At 37.1% G+C, this 19,106-nt stretch overlaps 1 protein-coding gene across 4 annotated transcripts in view; it reads right to left on the reverse strand.

Annotated features, from left to right (window-relative positions):
• The window catches only part of KCNT2 (potassium sodium-activated channel subfamily T member 2), a 172,220-nt gene that overhangs the window by 25,809 nt on the left and 127,305 nt on the right, over positions 1–19,106 (reverse strand). For 2 of the 4 annotated variants that reach the window (XM_052802059.1, XM_052802060.1), the window contains exons 21-25: positions 18,897–19,069; positions 15,525–15,596; positions 12,236–12,370; positions 7,826–7,937; positions 454–555 (exon numbers count right to left, since the gene is read on the reverse strand). In XM_052802059.1, coding sequence (XP_052658019.1) covers positions 454–555; positions 7,826–7,937; positions 12,236–12,370; positions 15,525–15,596; positions 18,897–19,069 — 594 coding nt within the window. The remainder of the gene's footprint in view (positions 1–453; positions 556–7,825; positions 7,938–12,235; positions 12,371–15,524; positions 15,597–18,896; positions 19,070–19,106) is intronic. The other 2 variants (XM_052802061.1, XM_052802062.1) reach the window with 1 other exon arrangement.

The raw sequence follows: 19,106 nt of genomic DNA on the forward strand, positions 1-19,106 counted from the left end.
ATGAAGTAACAGGCTTCTATCAGCAAATGCAGATGACTGATAAATTACTCATAGAAGTAATTCTGTTGATTTTCATGGTTAGAGACACTACTTTGTGGGAATGGGCACTGCCTTTTTGTTGCAGAGTACAAGCATTATTAGTCTATATGATCAGTATTTTATGTAGGCCTTATCAAAACTATCCCACTTATTTGACTGTAGAGAGGTTCACAAACAGCATTACACTGTTAAACAACAGAATTCATGCAAGGACAGGATGATTTGGGGGTGGATAACTGAGCTAGTTGTCATGTGGAGCATGCTCCATTATCTCTTGCCTTTGTTCCTGGTACAGACACGTGCTTTAATGGCTTACATGTAGGAAAACAGGGTCATCTAACAATTAAGTACAATAAAATAGGTGGTAACAATGCATGTCTGTGTTAAGATAAGTCACATTATTGTTCATTGTACCTGATAAAGCAGTGTATCCAACATACTGATGCTGAAAACCCTGCCAGCAGCAAAGGGCAGTCGAAACATAAATGCCAGATTAGATCCCTTCTCCCGCTCTTTCTGTTAAGGAATTAAAAAATAGAAAATACTTTTAGTGCTGGTTTTGGAAGGACTATAATAAAAACATCAAGTTGATGTTACCTTGAAAAAGGTCAAAAGTGTAAAATTCTTTTACTCTGAATATAGTTTCTTTCTGCAAATATGTAGCATCTTTGTTCAGTACTTACAGTTTTTCAGGTTGAAACTTTTTGTTTAATGCATACGTTGTTTCAATCATCACATCTCAAATTGCATGGGCACATTCTACGAGATCATTTTAAAAATGATTGAGGTATTTGACTGTACTTAGAGCAAAGCTCTTGTTATTCCTGCTCCAATTCCTTGGTGTTGACAGTGGACTCTCATTCAGGTCCAGAAAGTCTACCAGGAACAGGAACGTGAAACATGAACAGAATGTGATGCAAAGGGAAGAAATGGTATTTCAGTGACTGTGAGTATGTGAGACAAGATCAGACATGGACTGGGGTATAAACTTCTTGCTCTGACGCTTCTGGGGAAGGGATGCAGAAAAACAACTATAGTTATGCCTTTTTCTTATCACATCTCGCTTGCAGAGGAATCGTACCACAACGTGCCTCCTATTCCTTCAGTTATCAGAGAGCAAAACTACAGGTTGGAAGTGATTTTCTTATTTTAAGAAGAGAGGAAATATCAAGCTTTCAGTTCAGAGATGTCATGAGGAATAGGATGTGTTCTCAAAATACAAAAATGTTACATGTCTTTGAATTGAGACGCATCCACCACATATACACAGTAGTACATGCTGGGGACTGCCTGGCTGGCAAGCAGCTTGGCAGAAAAGGCCCTGAGGATCCTGGTGGACACCAAGTTGAACGTAAGCCAGCGATGTGCCTTTGTGGTGAAGAAGGCTAATGGTGTCCTGGGATGCATTAGGAGGAATGCTGCCAGCAGGTCGTGGAAGGTGATCCTTCCCCACTACTTAGCACTAGTAAGGCCATATCTGGAGTGCTGTGTCCAGTTCTGGACTCCCCAGTACAAGGAGAGATGGAGCTACTGGAGGTAGTCCAGAAAAGCACCACTAAGATGATCAAAGGACTGGAGCATCTCTCTTATAAGGAAAGGCTGAGAGAGAGCTGGGACTGTTTAACCCAGAGAACAGTAGGCTTAGGAGGGATCTCATCAATGTGTATAAATACCTGAAGGGAGGGTGCAGAGAAGACAGTGCCACCAGGCTCTCTTCAGTGGTGCCCACTGCCAGGACAAGAGGCAATGGGAACCAGCTGAAACACAGTCAGTTCCTTCTGAAGGTCAGGAAACACATTTTTACTGTGAGAGTGACTAAGCACTGGCACAGGTTGCCCAGGGAGGTTGTGGACTCTCCCTCTTTGGAGATAATTAAAAGCCCTCTGGCCATCATCCTGGACAACTGGTTCTAGGTGGCCCTGCTTGAGCAGGGGCCTTAGGCAAGATGAACTCCAGATTGTACCTGTTGACTTCTGTGGTTTCGTATGAGTGGAGTTGAAAAAGATGTCACACAAAAAGAATTTCCTCTTCCGATAAAAATACACAGCAAATAACTCTTTAGAATATGATATTAACCCGTCCTTTATAAAATGTCACCTCTGTCAATCTCTTCAGATTAAAGGTGTTTCAAAATTTTTAAGGAAATAAAATATAATTATTTCTGGTTTTTCTATTCCAAACATTCTCTATGTTCTGAACAAATACTACTGGCTTGTATTAGTTTCTTCTCCATGAGAAATGCATACATATACACTCATGCTCTCACACATATGTGTGCTTTGATGGCTGAGTGGCAAAGCGGTGTTTCTAACAAGTTGTGTACTTCTGACAGTTGAAGAAGAAAGCAGTCTAACTGTACAAAAACCACTTTCACCTAGATAAGCATGCCATTGTGCTTACTAGTGTAAGCCACAGGAACAGGAACTTTTGTATTACTTTTGTAGTTCGATCTCTTATATTCAAGTGCTTTTCTGTTAGTGCAGTCAAAGTAGAAGATATTTTTCTTCAATTGCTATTGAGAATAAAAACTTGTGCGTGAATTATGGAAAAAAATGCTAAGATTTGTTGTACAAATACTTCAAAATTAAAACTACATGCATATTATAACATATGTTGCATTAACTCCTTTTAGGTTCATGCCATAAAATATTTCATAGGCAACTGTCTGTGAAGTGACTATCCTCCTATTATGTTACTCAGGTATTACATTTATCTTTCCGTCTGTTTAGAGAAATTCGCAGCAGATTCTGGTTTTCTGCCAAGAAAGCGGGGATAAAGCAAGAGATATCTGGGGAATAATTTGATTCTTATCCAAAATCCTAATGATAAACATAAGGATGTTCCTATTTGCTTCATTTTAAAATGGAAGCTTAGAAATTTATTCTCCCCCTTTATTTTAATTTTCTTGTATTGTTTCCTTCCATCTCTTATTACAGGCTTGCTTTTTCTTTATTCTTGCTTAAAAGAGGTTTGTGAGAAATACAGTTTTTACTCGGGCACTTTGCATTGAGTTTTGCTTTATTACTTTGCAGACTCACTCGCTTCCCAGAGAATACGGTGGATGCAGAAGCCAGAAATGTGCCAGAATGTCCCAACAGTTTTATTTCATAAGTGTGATGCCCAGCAGCTCCTTCCCTGACACTTTTTGGAATTAATGAGGAAGGGGATATAACTACTTAAAGAAAATCATACATCATTTCTAGGAACATAAATAAAAGATTATGGCATGAGTGTGTGCTGTAGAACTTCACTTATATAGATGACATTTTAAGACACAGCTATTAGTAGATGGAGATCTTTACTTCATCCTCTGTCTTCCTATGTTTGTGGCTTTGCTCAAGTCACGAAGTTCAGAATTTTTACTGCTTTCTAAGTAATAACAGGTGTACACTTGTGGTTTTGAGAAGTTCTTAGCATGTGCTTCCTCCATATAGGCCATTTAATTTGAAGTTAATTATTTCCTTTTGGGTTTGCATATTGTCAGAATAACAGAAAATATCTGCCCAGAAGGTCAAGTTCATAAGCTTTTCAATTTCTTTCCTTCTTTTCAACCTCCATTTATATTTCCATCAAACCCTTTTTAGGGTTCTTTATCATGGTTTTATCTTTTTACGATTTCTAAGCAAATACCTATTCCTTCATAACAGTTAATTTTATGATACCAGTAACAAAGTACAAACCCCAAACCAACCTGAAGCCCTCATTTGGCTACTCTGTCAGTGGTTGAAAGAGATCTAGGGCCCATCTTGATTTAATATATTCTCCTCTGATATAGACAGTAATATGGGAACTGCCATGATAGGCTGTAACTGTTGTGCACAAACAATGCAAAGTTGCTTTAATGAACATACAAGGATATGGGGGGGTGGGCCTGGGGGTCATGCAAGAATATATTAAGGTGACAGAGACAGTGGCTTATTACAGGGAACAGTCAGTGCACTGTTAGTTTTGGTGAATGTCAGTTGTTGCCAATGTCAGATGTAATACTGATCAGAAATCTGGGCATGGAAACATCTTTACAGTACCTTTGTTGACATAAGGGATTTTGGATCGGTAACACCACCTTGTCCTGGGTTCAGCTGGGATAGAGTTAATTTTCACAGGAACCTGGGAGGGAGCACAGCCGGGACAGCTGACCTGAACTAGCCAAGGAGCTATTCCATACCATGTGACATCATGCTCAGTATATAAATGGGGAGCGGGCTGGGGGGGGCCCTCGGGGCTTTCAGTGGGGGAAGTGTTGGAGTGTCAGGTTCCGGGTGGTGAGCAGTTGCACTGTGCATCACTTGTTTTGTATATTCTTTTATTACCACCGTTGTTGTTGTTGTAACTTCTCTTCTTGTGTTGTCCCAGTACATTGTCCTTATCTCAACCCTCGAGGTTCCGTGTTTTTTTTTTTTTTTTCTTTTCTCCTTTCTGATTCTCCTCCCTATCCCACCGGAGGGGGGCGGGAGGAGTGAGCGAGCAGCTGCGTGGTCCTTTGTTACCGGCTGGGCTGAAACCACGACACACCTCTAGAACAGTTTATGATATTTTGGACTATGTGTTTTTAATCGTTTCTGTTCTGTCTTTTTGGCAAGAACGGATTAATTTTTCTGGTTTTGATCTGGAACAACTTTCTAAAAACCTGCCAGTTCAACAGCCAAATGTGTATGCTAATTATTTATACAGTTTTCAAATTGTAGGTGATCTAAATCATTAGAGATCCAACTAAAATAAAATTTACACCAACTAAGAGGTACCAATCTATTTTTTATAACCCATATATCATTACTGCTTGCTATTACTTAATGTTACTTCAAATCTGCTTAAGACCTGAACAATATTAAAAACAAATGGAGACAGCATGCCCTATCCTTAATTGAAGGTGAAAAAAGCAGCCTTGGCTTTCTGTGTATCACTGCAAATGTACTGGGCTGTCCCAGAGATATTTCCGCTCACCTAACATGTATGTGCTTATCCCTGTGGAAGATACAAAATCACAGCATTGTTTTGGTTAAAAGATATAGGAGTTTGCACATATTTTAAAATGATCACTTAAGGGTTTATAATTGTTATCCTTCAGTTAACACCTGCAATATTTACTTGGAAAATCTGAAAACAAACAAAAAAACAACGCCAAAAAAACCCATAGAAAACTAAAGTGTGAATCCTATCCAAGACATTCTAAACCCTTTTGAAGAGGGAGTGGTTACCTCATTTTTTTCTTATCTAAGACAAATGGAGAACATAAGTTTAGACCATGGGTGTTTTGTTTCTCCTTTTCTCTGTTGTATAAGGGCCAGTGCTTTCTCCTACATCAGTGCTGTTTGTTGTTTGGATTTATTTATCACTAAAATGAGGAAAGTTGAAGCTGCAACAGCAGATGGACTTCTGATTTGTGTACCTTTCTTCTGCAGCCCATTAGGTTGAAAAGTCAACTTTGCATGTGTGTTTCAGTGCTACATGAAGGCAACTTGCCTGACTTTTAGTCTTTCTGAAAATGAGGTGCTTAATGCAGAAATAACAATCAGCTGTATGTTTGACTGCATTAGATAATTTTTACTTGAGTTTTTAATTGCCTTTCATTTTGCATGAGGGAGTTCTGAAACATCAAATGAACTACAGCACCACCTGTGAAAAGCTCCCTGCAAATGTTAAGATGAAATGAGTGGGAAATATCAACAGCAGGCAACTTCAACAGCAATGAAGAAAATGTTCTTTCTTTAAGATAATTTATCTACCTCTATTTCAGCATAGCATAGTTTGGATAGGAAGTTAATTAACCGTTCAGCTTCCAACCTGTATTCACAAATTTACATTTGCACAATGAATTAATAAAGATAGGGAAGAAATTATAATATTTCTAATGACTTCCAGAACGTTTGCTGGAAAAATGAAGGAGCCTGTGTAAAGCAAGAAAGAGAACTGAGATAAAAATCCTGGTTTCACTGCATTGAAGTAGACAGGCTACGCCCACAGAGTATTCCAGAAGTAACTGTAGACACCACATACTGGGAAAGCTGTTACAATTCTTACCTCCCCTTATCACTAAACTGTATGGATTAAGGGAATATGTTTAAAAAAATGCTGTTGGTTATAGTACACCAAGGAACTAAGTTAGGTTGGAACACAGTCTTGAGGGTACCATCCAGCTGTTGGGACTTGTTGCCCTGAATAAAATAGCAATGCATGACTCCAGCCAGTTCCAGCTTATTCTTCCTGAATTTACCATTGAGGGAAGGAGTGCTAAAATGGAGGAATCACAGGTGCAAACCTTAATGGATACTGGGAGTGGCATAATCCAAATGAAGACGTGCCTCCTGCTGCAAACTGCTCCTCTCTTTGTGTAACAACTTCTGTCTAGCTTCCTCTCAGTTCCGTTTTCTGTGTTTATCAGAATACCACCTAAATAAGATTACGCTTTCACTCTATTTCACCAAAGGTCAACAAATCACAAAAAATTACCCAGATATTTACATCTTGTGGTTGAAATGTAAGCATGATAGTCAACTAAGTAAAAGATTGACTTCTAATACTTATCCTATCTCATCTATACAGGTTGAATTTTTGCAAATTCGATTACTTTGTAAGAAACTGGGAGCTGGCCTGTGAGGATAAGTTTGTATGAAAAGGCTGTTTTCCATTAAATATATATTAAAATTAACTATGTGAACATTATACAGTAAATAGTGAAATATCTGAATTCCAGTAAATATCTGAAATCCCCCAAATCTAGGAAATCTACTGTACAGCTAGGAAATGGAAATTATATGCTAATTCTGTATAATGATTTTAGCATGAATTCAAATTTGCAAAGATATGTAAGATATCTGAGGTGAAGAGATTGGGAAGCTACATAAGAGAATCTAGCAGTAATATCTAGATTGATAGCAAGGGGAAAGAGAGATGACTGGAGTGGAAGATCTTTGTCCATGAAGACTGGCACAGTGATATTATTTATCTTACTCTTATTAACTCAGAAAACGGCCTGAAAGATCATGAAGGCGATACTGTAAGTTTTGTGGACTGCAGAGCTAGGTAGGTCAGATCACCAACAAAGATCTGTGAAAAAGAGGATCATCCTTGAATTTACCAAGTTAAACAGATGCACAGTGTTACTTCGTATGCTCCATCTAACGTTTTAGCAGTAGTATTTTGGACAAGCAAATTAAATTAAACATATCTCCATACAGCCTCCCTGTTCCACAGCTTGAAAATGCCAACATGTGCACTGGAATGTATAAAATATGAAGGTTTTATCTAGCATTTAAGTAGCGTTACTCTCCTTATCGTCACTAGGACTGCCCTTTGACAGAGAACAATTGCTGCTCTCAGATTGTCATAGTAATGCAAATACCCCACACAGGTACATGGAAACGTATACAGAATATGTAATTACAGTACCTTTAAAGTGAATTGGAATAAAAAATGCATTATAACAAAAGCTGTATATATTTTAAGTGTTTAGTCAATTAAAATATTTTCCACATTAATTGCCTGTGGCAGCCTCTTGGAAAGCCATATTACCTCTAAATATTCAGTTATCCAAAAATATTCAATTTTCCTTGAGCAAACTGCACCAGAGAGTTGGTGGATTAATATTATATTGTAAAGTGATGGAACTCAAATCAAACTTCGTTCTTAAATGAGGGTAGAATTTGGAAAAAATCATCTTTTATATTAGCTCTGCAACGATAAAATCATTTCACTGCTTCCACTTGTTTGAAAGCATTGTTACAAAATCAGAAAAACTGTTAAAATTATAACATTTAAATTGGGGGTGGGGGGAGGCAAATCTCCTTACCTTTTCTAATTTGGATAGAGCAAGAGAATAGCAGTCTTTGGCTCTGAACTGCATGAATCTCATATTGGCTGGGTGAGTTAGTTCTGTGATAATGCTTAGGCTTGAGAACAACCTGTATTTTAAAAGAATGTAACAGTTACACCTCTAATTATAACAATTCACAAATGTAAGGCTCTACATAATGCTGTAGCTTGTGCTCATGTCCACGTTTTTAATGAAGTCCCTGAAACCTGTGGTGGGTTTTGGCACAATGAAATGCTGGTATAATAGCAGAAGAAACTACAAAACATTCTCTATATAATTCACAGAGAAGCAAACATGCCTTCAAAGGTTGAGCTTATAAAGTATTTTAATGCTAGAAAGGAAACAATTTCATTACCAGAGATTTTATTTAATAATATCTAAAATGACACAAATCTGTAGGAAACCACAAAAAATGCAAAACTATACAGCCTGCACTTAGTACCTGGTTGCATGTAAACTACCATTTTATTAGAACTGGCTTATGTACTCTTTCCATTTTTGAGTTCTGTTTGTATGCTCTGTGTCCACAGACTGAGCAACATAGATAAAAACTGGCACTTCTTGGCAGTTGCTGAGAAAATGTATGCTTATGTATACTTATGTTCTCCCTCTGAAATATTTACATACACAAAATATTTATAAGTTAACACTAATTCAGGCTTCCAATAACAAAAAACAGTGAAGAAAGTTTAACTCTGATCTGGCTGAGTAACACAGATTTTCATGAAGCAGACTAAAGAGCCCCTCCCCAGCCCTCAGGGCTCTTAAGAACTAGCAAGAAATGTGTAGTTTATGCTATGCAAATACTAAACAACTTGTAATAGAACTCAGATTATTATTTGAGTATTTCCTCTACAGATTAGTGTCAGAAAATGAGATGTGCATTTGTAATCTGTTCTGATGATTCTGAAAGTACTTATCTACATGTGACAATAGATAACTGGACATCATTAATGTGACTTCTGTTTTATTCAGAAAGAAATCAAAGTGGTTTTCTTGAAAGGTGAATTTAGTAAGTTAGTGTCAAATGGAATCCAATGTACTTTTTTGCAAGTCTTTACTCTTTTTCCCTCATTTTTGTAGGAAGGAACTTCACTGAAATGGCAATTCAAGCAGACCCTAAATGTGGGGAAACGTATGTCAAAACTATCTGTCAGTACGTGTTAATGCCATCTTATTGCAATACAGTTTCCTAGGTCTATTGATGTCAAAACATAGACTGGTAATGATCACACGATCCCAAACATGTCCTGATTATATGATGGTAGAAATGCTAGCCAATCTTATGTTAGCAGTTGTCATGTCCCTGTGAATAACCAAATTTTAAATGTGATCATATAAGGAAAAATTGACTTGGCAAACTGGGTGAGAATGTGAATCATTTAACAACGACCATTTGTTTGCACTAGTTTGAAAGGCATTGTGCATGCTCAGGAGTTTCTGTAACTTTTTAGCTCTTACAGTCAGACTTTGATACAAACTCTGAGTGATGCAGTATCGTTATTAATACATGATAACCACGCTCTTGAGATGCTATTGTGGTATGTCTTTACTTGTATGCTGTGTTATAAAACCCTGCGAAGTGCTCATGAAAATTCAAAAAAATCCTGATAATATCACACTTGTAGGTATGAACTTGTACTTAAGTAGCTTAACAAATGTGTTAAAGTTTTGAGGAAGGAGAATAAATGTCCTCTGCATTAATTCTGTAGCATAGAATTACTTAAGCTTCTGCTGGCTGGAAATTTTCCTGTATTGTTGTATTAAAGGACAGGCATTCATATTGGAAAACTAACAATATAACATTCAGAACTAAGAGTAACAGGAAATTAAAAGCTCATCTAATGATAAAATATACACAACTTACAGGAAAAAATACAGGTTACTAGGTTTCTGTTAAAGATGGGTTTAGTTTATCACCAAGATATGAAAACTGATTTATATTAGGAAATCAGTTTCAAACCTGGTATTGGTAAAATTCATTTTTCATTTATGAGTGCCTTTTAGCGGAATTAGGGGAAATTACTTTCTAGGTAGTCAGGGCCAGATTGCTTCTTGCCCTGGGTGTAAGACACACTGCCCGCAAGCTTTCAGCAGCAGAGCAGGCTACTTCTATGCGAAGATCCATCTTTTCTATCCCATTCTGGTATAAAAGGACTGGACAGGGTGGAGAAAGCACTTATCAGCCTGATGGAAGACATGGGTTGCTGTTGAACTGGTATTCGGGAATTAGACAAGCAAGAGATACACTTAGTTCTTTCCTGAACCAAAAAGGTAAAACAATGTAATGCCATCATAACACCTCATTTGGTTTATCTATAAATTGGTGCTGACTGCTAGATACCAGCTAAACTACTGAATTGTTAGGTGTACTGCTGTCAATAGGCTTCTTGCAGTATTTGAAGCATAGTCTTCAAGATGTTAGCTAATAATAACTTAAAAACAGGGCCTCCCAGACACGAACATTTAAACCCATTAATTAATAAATATAAACACTCCTTCTAGTACAGACCTACTGCCTGAAGAAACCCACTACTTTTCTGAAATGGACTCATAACTGTCAATAGGGACTCAATGGTTGGCTTCATATTTCATACTAAAAAGTGAAAAGCACCTCTAGGGCACAGTCCAAACGAGTAATTTCTCCTTGTACTTTTAAAATATGCTAACTTGTTCTTTCCCATCCAAAGGATTAAAGATTTCCTTTCTTAGTCAGTGTGACCATTTGAGTCACACTTCTCTACTCCTTTTAACTATAATTCAGATAAGCTAGTGTTGTGTCACAGTTTTAATTGATATGGAAGAGTTTCTAGCCTTAAAGGTGCTAAACTGCCATCTAGCTGTAAGCGTTGTGCAAGACAACTGAATGATTATGTAGTAAGTTCTAGCTGGATACCTATGGTATGTAGTGTACTACTATGGTGGTTTTGGTTGTGTTTTTTTCTTAGTATTTTTTACATGTGTAGAAGACAAGCATGGGAAAAATCAACAGGTACTTTGTAAGTTTTATTTTTTATTCAACTAATTTTTCTGTTTTATATTTGGGGGTAAAATATCTTTCTGAAGAACTTAAGTGATGTATGTCAAAACCTCAGTGAGATACCCTAGCACAATATAGTTAAGAGTAGACTTGAATGATGCACAGATGAAGTTCAATTATAGTTTCTAAATTAAATTTAGGTGTGATTATGAAACACACACCTGTGCTAGTTATCATGTACAAATTCAAAAACTCCAAGTTAGAAACAGACAGACTAATATTTCTCGTGCAACATAGATTTTGCTTCTTTTGAGCACATGCAGAAATGCTAACAGCATTTAACTGTATTCTCACATGCGGTTGCATTAAAAAAAAAATCTCCATTGAAATACTTGCGTTTTAATGAGCTCATTTTCTAAAACAGATTCAAAAGACTTTTACTATACACCTCTCTGTGGTCTTACATGGAAGGCTTGACACAGAAAAGCGCAGCAATATTGAATGATACTGAATCCTCTAAGGAAGGACTTCATTTTGTCCAGGTCTGATTAGAATGAACAACAGGAAGTGCTAGCTTTAAGCCCCAAATCAGGGAGGCATTTCATACTTGACTTTATAGTGTGTTTTGTTTCATGTGGGGGTTTTGGGGGGTGTTTGTTTTGGTTTGTTTTTTTAAGCAAATAAGAACTTTTTTAAGTTTAAAGGGACACGTATGTTTTGGTACTTGTTGAAACAAGATATTTAACACAAAGTGAGGTTTTAATCAGGAGAGGTTCTCAAAAGAATAGGAACTCTCAGTTTGTTTAGCTCTCCATCACAGCACTGCCTTCTCAGCCTCTTTACTAGACTGATCATTTTTTCACTCTGTATTCTGTTATTCCTTCATGACTCTTAGTTTGTTGTTGTCATGTGTAATGTTGCATACATGTGCCTAAAAACCTAATTTTTGTTCAAAACTAAATATTCAAAATCTGAACACTTATTACTAACTTCATAGTGATGCATTGCTTACCTTTTAGAAGGATCTGCTTTTCATACTGGCTTTCGCATTACTGTGAAAGACTGCTGCACTGAGGAAAAATTTCTTTTCTCAACTATCTTTGGTCCTAAGTCTTCAAGAGTAGCTTGCTTTTCCTTCCTGCAAACCTGACAGTTGACTTTTAAAATGATCAACCAGTTTTGGGATGCATAGAATTTCATCTGAGATTTCAGGAGAATACTTCAGTACTCCGAGTGTATTGCTAAGCAGGGTGGGAAAAGGTTTGCCCACGTAAGACACAAATTCATATAAGGGAAAACTTAAGTAGAAGAAAGAAACAAAAAAATCCTTTCTTATCTGAGTACAGAAGGCATTAAGTATTTCACGATTAATGAAGATGTATAGATAGATTGCAAAAATGTCTTACCTAAAGAGTGTTTGAACATTTACAATGGTCTTGGCATCTGCCATGTAGTCTTCCTCAGCACTCATTGTACTTTCTTTGTCCACCACCACCATATTAGCTGCAAAGGTGACCCCACATCTTAATAAGTCATCTAGGCTTTTGTGAAGAGAAAGAGGGAGAAAGACACAAGCAACTTAAATAGGGAACACTTAAAAGATTAGGGATGGTTGGAACTTGCAGATCACAGGCTGAGTTGCTGGTTCCCTTCATGTACATATCATATAATCTATAACAAGTACATCATCTCAATTGATAGAATAGAATAATTATTTTCCTTGAAGTCATACAGAATGCACATCAGTAGGTTGTTACAGTCCCTCTCCTTTTGCTAAAATGATAAATTTATTTCAACATTTTAGAATAAGCCTTTAACGGTTATTTGGGAAGACAGTACGTCCTTACATGCTGCAACAACTTGCTTCATTGCAGTTACTTTTGGCAATAAATGGACTGAAATAAAATGCTTTGGGTTGCTCTTTCCCACAATTCTATTTGTTTCAAAATGCTAATAAAGGTTCTGCCAGGACATCTAATACGTTCCTCTTTTAGGTTAACCTATGAGTTGGAGTATTCTCATGATGCTTTTAGGAGCAGCTGTACATCAGTAAAAATTTGCACTCTGCTGGACAATGTTTCCTGTGAAGCCTGACCATAGAAAACACTCACAGACAACTGAGTTACAGTTCCCATCATGCCTTATATTTGTTTCCAAAATGAAGCATGTTTGTTGTTTTAACAATAATATTTGCCACAGAAACTAAGCACTTCTTGAAAAGATTAGAAAGGACTTTTCAACTACTAGGAACCTAGCAATTTTTAACTAAGTAAAAATAAGAAGAAAGGGTGAATTTCAGGGTTTCCAAGGGAAATTGGAAAACTGAATTTTTGCATCATTCTGATTACTTCTAAGGTGAAAAGCTGTTTTGGCATTATAATTGCTTCTTATTTGGCAATCTATAATATTAATTAAGTCTTAATTGTCCTGAAACAGTTTTTCTTTTCAGCAATGATCTTAGGTTCCTAAGTTTACATAACCTACTATAAATTCTTTTTTAAATTTTGGATAAGGAAAACTCTATAAATTTGTGGTATTTATTTTACATCTTATACACATTCTTCCAAAACAAATACATGATATAATTATTTTTGAAACTGTGCAGTATCACTGGTGGTGGACTACAAAAAAAAAAAGGCTGTATTTTATGTGATCTATATTAACAACTTCAGTGCACAAGTAGAACTCTGACCTTTGAGTAATTTGTATTTCTGCTTTTTCAGTCTTTCATTTTAACCCTGAAAATAGCAGCATATTCTGAAATATCCAGATTTTCTGCATTTCAACATTACATCAGCTCAACAGCTATTCTTATTTTAGTAGTTACATTCAACTAATTTGTGGAGAAATTAAAAAAATACTAATTTAGAAGTAGTATAATTCTAATTCTCAGGTACCTCTAGCTATAGGTTTCTTAACACTGAATAGACTTCTACACCTCTGTGAAATCTGTTCAGTTACAGATCTCACATCATTTATACCTGAAGACTGTAGAACAGATTTCTACTACTTGATTACATATTTTGATGAAGTTCATCCCAGCTATGAATTGTGGTAAAGCTGTTTTTCTGCAGGCCATCCACTTCTAACAAAATGGATTGGTAAATGAGAGTCATTCCTTTGGTGGTTTTCTCTCTAAGACAATGACATTTCATGCCAGGTGACCAAATGACAAATATATTAGATACTTAAAAGGTAGTAGGTGACACTTTGAGAATGTATTCTATACCTATTAAATAAGAAAGGAAACTGCATATTTTACATTGTAGTTCTTAGCTAAAGATGATCGACTTCTATTAATTGTACACAATTTAAAAACCTGTTTAGGAAAACACAGGGAATAAGTATGAACTATATTTTTAAAAGTCTTGTTATCGATGAAAACAGATGTCAAAAAAACCCCTACAAAATATGATTGGTTATTGCATCAGGAATTAAAGCGATTGTATTGTCAGAAAAGATGCAGAAGTTCATGCTAGTGTTACTGTAAACTGTAGAATTCTGTATAATCGCTTATTTCAAAGACTACACGCTTCGTTTTCTTCATGCACTCAGTTCTAAAAACAACAAAACACTTTTAGGGAGAGATTTGGTCATTTCCTTTTTGAAATAAACTCAGTAAACTAAATTAAAGTTTACTTCTCCATGTTAATAAAAAACAGTTAACATCTTTGGGTTATTAATTACTTTGGATACTTTGAGTCAATTCAATTATGCTGGTGGTATGAGTTCTTTTAATAATTGTTGTGGAATTAAAAGTTAAGAAAGTGGTAGATATTAACAACCTAAAACACTTTTTTTCGTTTAGAGGAAGAAATAAATGTAGAAGGTGAAAAACATTTCTGTAGATCCTTTGCAAATCTCACAATGACTATGATATCACCGAGGTAAATCTGTAACTGTATCACTATTATAAGCAGTTTGAAAGCCCTTGTTACAACTAGGTGAGATGGAGAAACATTGAATCTCCAGAATTCTTACTGAAAATCTGGATTCTGTTAATTCAGGGCAAGAAATAAGTTTTTTGATTTCTACCTGGGGCATGAATATTATGGGCTCATATCCCCATCTCAAAATTAGCTATGTACTGAAGCAAACCATTTTCTTCTTTAAATTGACACTCTACACACAGGAGTTTACTAAAATGCTTACGAGCCCTTGCTCTTCTCTTGTTTCTGCCTGATTTTTACATCAAATCTACGTTGCTAAACCTAGATATTCAAAAAAATATTAGCAGAGGTGAAGACAGAAATGTAGGAGTAGGTCATATTTTAAGTAGCGGAAGATGAAGAGTGTTGGACACATTCAAGACTGCCAGTATTAGTACTGTCTGTGTTCTGTAGCTATCTTTACAAAACCCTAGTCAGTAAATCCAAACAAATTATAACCAAGTATAGAATGACACTAGAATCAGGGCTATAATCTGGCACTTTGTAGAAACATATTAACGTACCTAAACAGGCATTAATCTTACATTCTTGAAGATATTAACCTGTGTTCCCTGTCATACTTTTCACTAATGATATCCTTTATAAGTCAGAAATTTGAAATCCCAAATTATAGCATACAGACACAAACCATGCATACAAAAAGATCATCTTCAAGTACAACACACACATAAACATGCAATGACGATACACACAACAAACCACTGAGCACTACAATGTTAAGTTTTCTAACAGTTATTTCACCTACTTGTCGATAGAGCCCACCATGTAGTAAACCATGGGAAACCAACAGATTGCATCCAGAAAATGCATATCTGGCCTAAGCAGCAGATGGGATTACAAAATGAAACACAACATCACAACAGCAGCATCTCTTCTAAAATACTTCAATAAACTGGTAGCTTTTTTTAAAAAAATGACTTTTTAAAACTTTGGCAGTATAACAACACTTTAAACAGGAAATAGGTTTGCAGAAAGCTGTGAATCAACAGTTTGCTGTGATCATAAAGAATGATCAGAATTAACATGCTTATATCAATAAATGCACCTCTTAAATCAGAAATTTTATGACACAGTACAATTCCACATATGAATGGCTGATGTCAGAGACAAACTACCAAATTATACTCCTATGCATGACCTAGGAGTACTTAAAATAAGCAGTGAGAATTTTCAATTAAAAGTGAAGTGGAAACCCAATCATCATTTGGGTTTTGTGCCAACAGCTCCATTCAAGGCAATGAGACAATCTTAGATGAAACCTTATTTTTAAAATGGAATGTGAAAACTAAGATACTGTATTTTATTGCACTGTTTCTTTAATAATAAATTTAATTGTGTTTCTTCTTACATACCAAGAAACATTGGAAATCTTAAAACACATGTGATGTGTAGGTAACAGAATGAGCATAGTGTAAAAAATTGCCTTGATAGAGAAAATAGGAATATAACAACAAGGCATAGATATGTTCGTCGAAGGTGGCTGAATTCCGAAATCCAATGAAGTAAATTACAAAATTCCAATTGACTTGAATGGCAGCGTGAATTCCACCTCATGCACGTATGAAAAGCATGCTGGCTTTTCAGCTAACTGCTGTACTCTCATGAATGCTGGCCTTTCAGAGGAGTCACTGCAAATGCTATGTAGAGAGAGACAACACTAAGGGTGTTAGTTTAACTAGCAACCATAGCTTTTACTTTATGCTAATAAAAAGTGGTTTTAGCTGTAAATGCCACAACAGCAGCATTAAACTATCTAAACTCAGGCCCTAAGGTGGAAAAGGTCCTGCTTGACAAGCCTGATCTCCTTCTATGACCAGGTGACCCGCCTAGTGGATGAGGGAAAGGCTGTGCATGTTGTCTACCTTGACTTCAGCAAGGCCTTTGACGCTGTCTCTCATGGCATACTCCTTGAGAAGCTGGCGTCTCATGGCTTGGACAAGTGTACTCTTCGCTGGGTGGAAAACTGGATGGATGGACGAGCCCAGAGGGTTGTGGTGAATGGGGTTAAATCCAGTTGGCGGCAGGTCACAAGTGGCGTTCCCCAGGGCTCGGTGTTGGGCCCTGTTCTGTTTAATATATTTATCAATGATTTGGGTGAGGGGATTGAGTGCACCCTCAGCAAGTTTGCAAACGACACCAAGTTGGGAGGCAGGGTCGATCTGCTTGAGGGTAGGGAGGCTTTACAGAGGGATCTGGACAGGCTGGATCGATGGGCTGAGGCCAATCGTATGAGGTTCAACAAGGCCAAGTGCCGGGTCCTGCACTTCGGTCACAGCAACCCCATGCAGCGCTACAGGCTTGGGGAAGAGTGGCTGGAAAGCTGCCCGGCAGAGAAAGACCTGGGGGTGCTGGTTGACAGCCGGCTGAATATGAGCCAGCAGTGTGCCCAGGTGGCCAAGAAGGCCAACGGCATCCTGGCCTGTATCAGAAATAGTGTGGCCAGCAGGAGCAGGGAGGTTTTTGTTCCCCTGTACTCGGCACTGGTGAGGCCGCACCTCCAGTACTGTGTTCAGTTTTGGGCCCCTCACTACAGGAAAGACATTGAGTTGGTGGAACGTGTCCAGAGAAGGGCAACCAAGTTGGTGAGGGGCCTGGAGCACAAGTCCTGTGAGGAGCGGCTGAGGGAACTGGGGCTGTTTAGTCTGGAGAAGAGGAGGCTGAGGGGAGACCTTATCGCTCTCTACAATTACTCGAAGGGGGGATTGTAGTGAGGTGGGTGCTGGTCTCTTCTGTCAGGTGGCTGGAGATAGGACGAGAGGAAATGGCCTCAAGTTGCGGCAAGGGAGATTCAGGTTGGATATTAGGTAAAATTTCTTTACTGAGAGGGTTGTCAGACATTGGAATGGGCTGCCCAGGGAAGTGGTTGAGTCACCATCCCTGGAGGTATTCAAAAAGCGCGTAGACAAGGTATGCCAGGACATGGTTTAGTGGGCATGCATGATGGTTGGACTCGATGATCTTGAAGGTCTTTTACAACCTAAATGATTCTATGATTCTAAAAGAGAACAAGCACTAGAGGGCACTGTATGCTCATATCTTTAATCTTGAAGTCGCAAATCAGAAGTCCTTTAACCTAGTTTAGGCTTTTACCACTTTGTGTAATTCACTTTATGCCGTAATATGTACATAAAAAAGCTTGTTTTGCAAACACACGTGTATGCAGCTTCACTAAAGAGCTGTCTGAGGCAGAAATGGGACACTTCACAGCAGGCCTTTGTATAATAAATCACTTAAACTAGAACATATATATGCAAAGGGAAGTGTCAGCCTGGAATGAGAACCTATAAGAAATTCTGGTGCTGTCATTTCTTTGAGTCGTAGTTTGATCTAACTTTCTGTATACAGCTAAACTCCATTTTTGTGTCTTCCAAACTGCGATTTTAAGTACTTAGGCAGTACCAAAGTGTTGCTAAAAAAAAAAAAAAAAAAAAAAAAAAAAGGCCTCTTTCATTCATTGTCAGATTATGAATGAATCAGTCTTGCCAGAGAAGAATTTGTCTGAAATTTTAAACAGCTAATGCAAGGCTAAGAATTCCAGCCATCTCCAGACAGATATGGTAGTAACAACAGTATTGCATGTTTTAATTTTCTTCTATGACTTTATGTAATTGTAGACAAAGTGTATGTGCATGTGTGTGGGGGTGTCCTACTGGCTTAAAGAACTGTTTATCTTAGAGTCTAAAATTATTAAAAATATACCTGCCTGGTCCAGGCCACTAAGTGCTCTGTGTTAAGTAGATTAGTGTTGTCTGAAGTGCTGTCATGTAGCTGTGAAACTGTTACACAGTTTGTTTTATACAGTTTTTATGAAGTTATTTAATTTTAGCAGTAATATTCACATTATTTGGGGTATTTTTAAGAAATATGTAGCTGAAACATTGGCCATGAAGAGTAAGGATATTTAAATTCACTATGGCCATTTAGTCAGTAGAAAGTCAATTTTGTATATGACAGTGAACATAGGGTATTATTTTTGTCACCAACTTTTCTCAAAGGTAAATGTGCCATAATGTTTTTGATTTTAAGTTGTCCATGTGAAGAGTGATCATCTATTAAAGTAATGGTAAAATGAGTTTAAAATGTATCACACACACAAAAAAAATTTAAATCTACTTACGGGTTATCCAGGAGTAATACAATGGGATTTAGTTCTTTCTTTGGTCGGTAATAAGCTCTGAGTGGAACAATAAAGTTATATAAGCCATTTCCAGCAGTTTCTGCTGCAACTATAATCAATTTATTTTTGAATCCATAGGCTTTGGCATCTTCATAGTAGTTATGCTGGCATCCCTAAAATCAAAATAAGAAACAAATTCAGTGGATAAGA

This window comes from Harpia harpyja, chromosome 11, assembly GCF_026419915.1.
Source record: "Harpia harpyja isolate bHarHar1 chromosome 11, bHarHar1 primary haplotype, whole genome shotgun sequence".
Lineage (NCBI taxonomy): Eukaryota > Metazoa > Chordata > Aves > Accipitriformes > Accipitridae > Harpia > Harpia harpyja.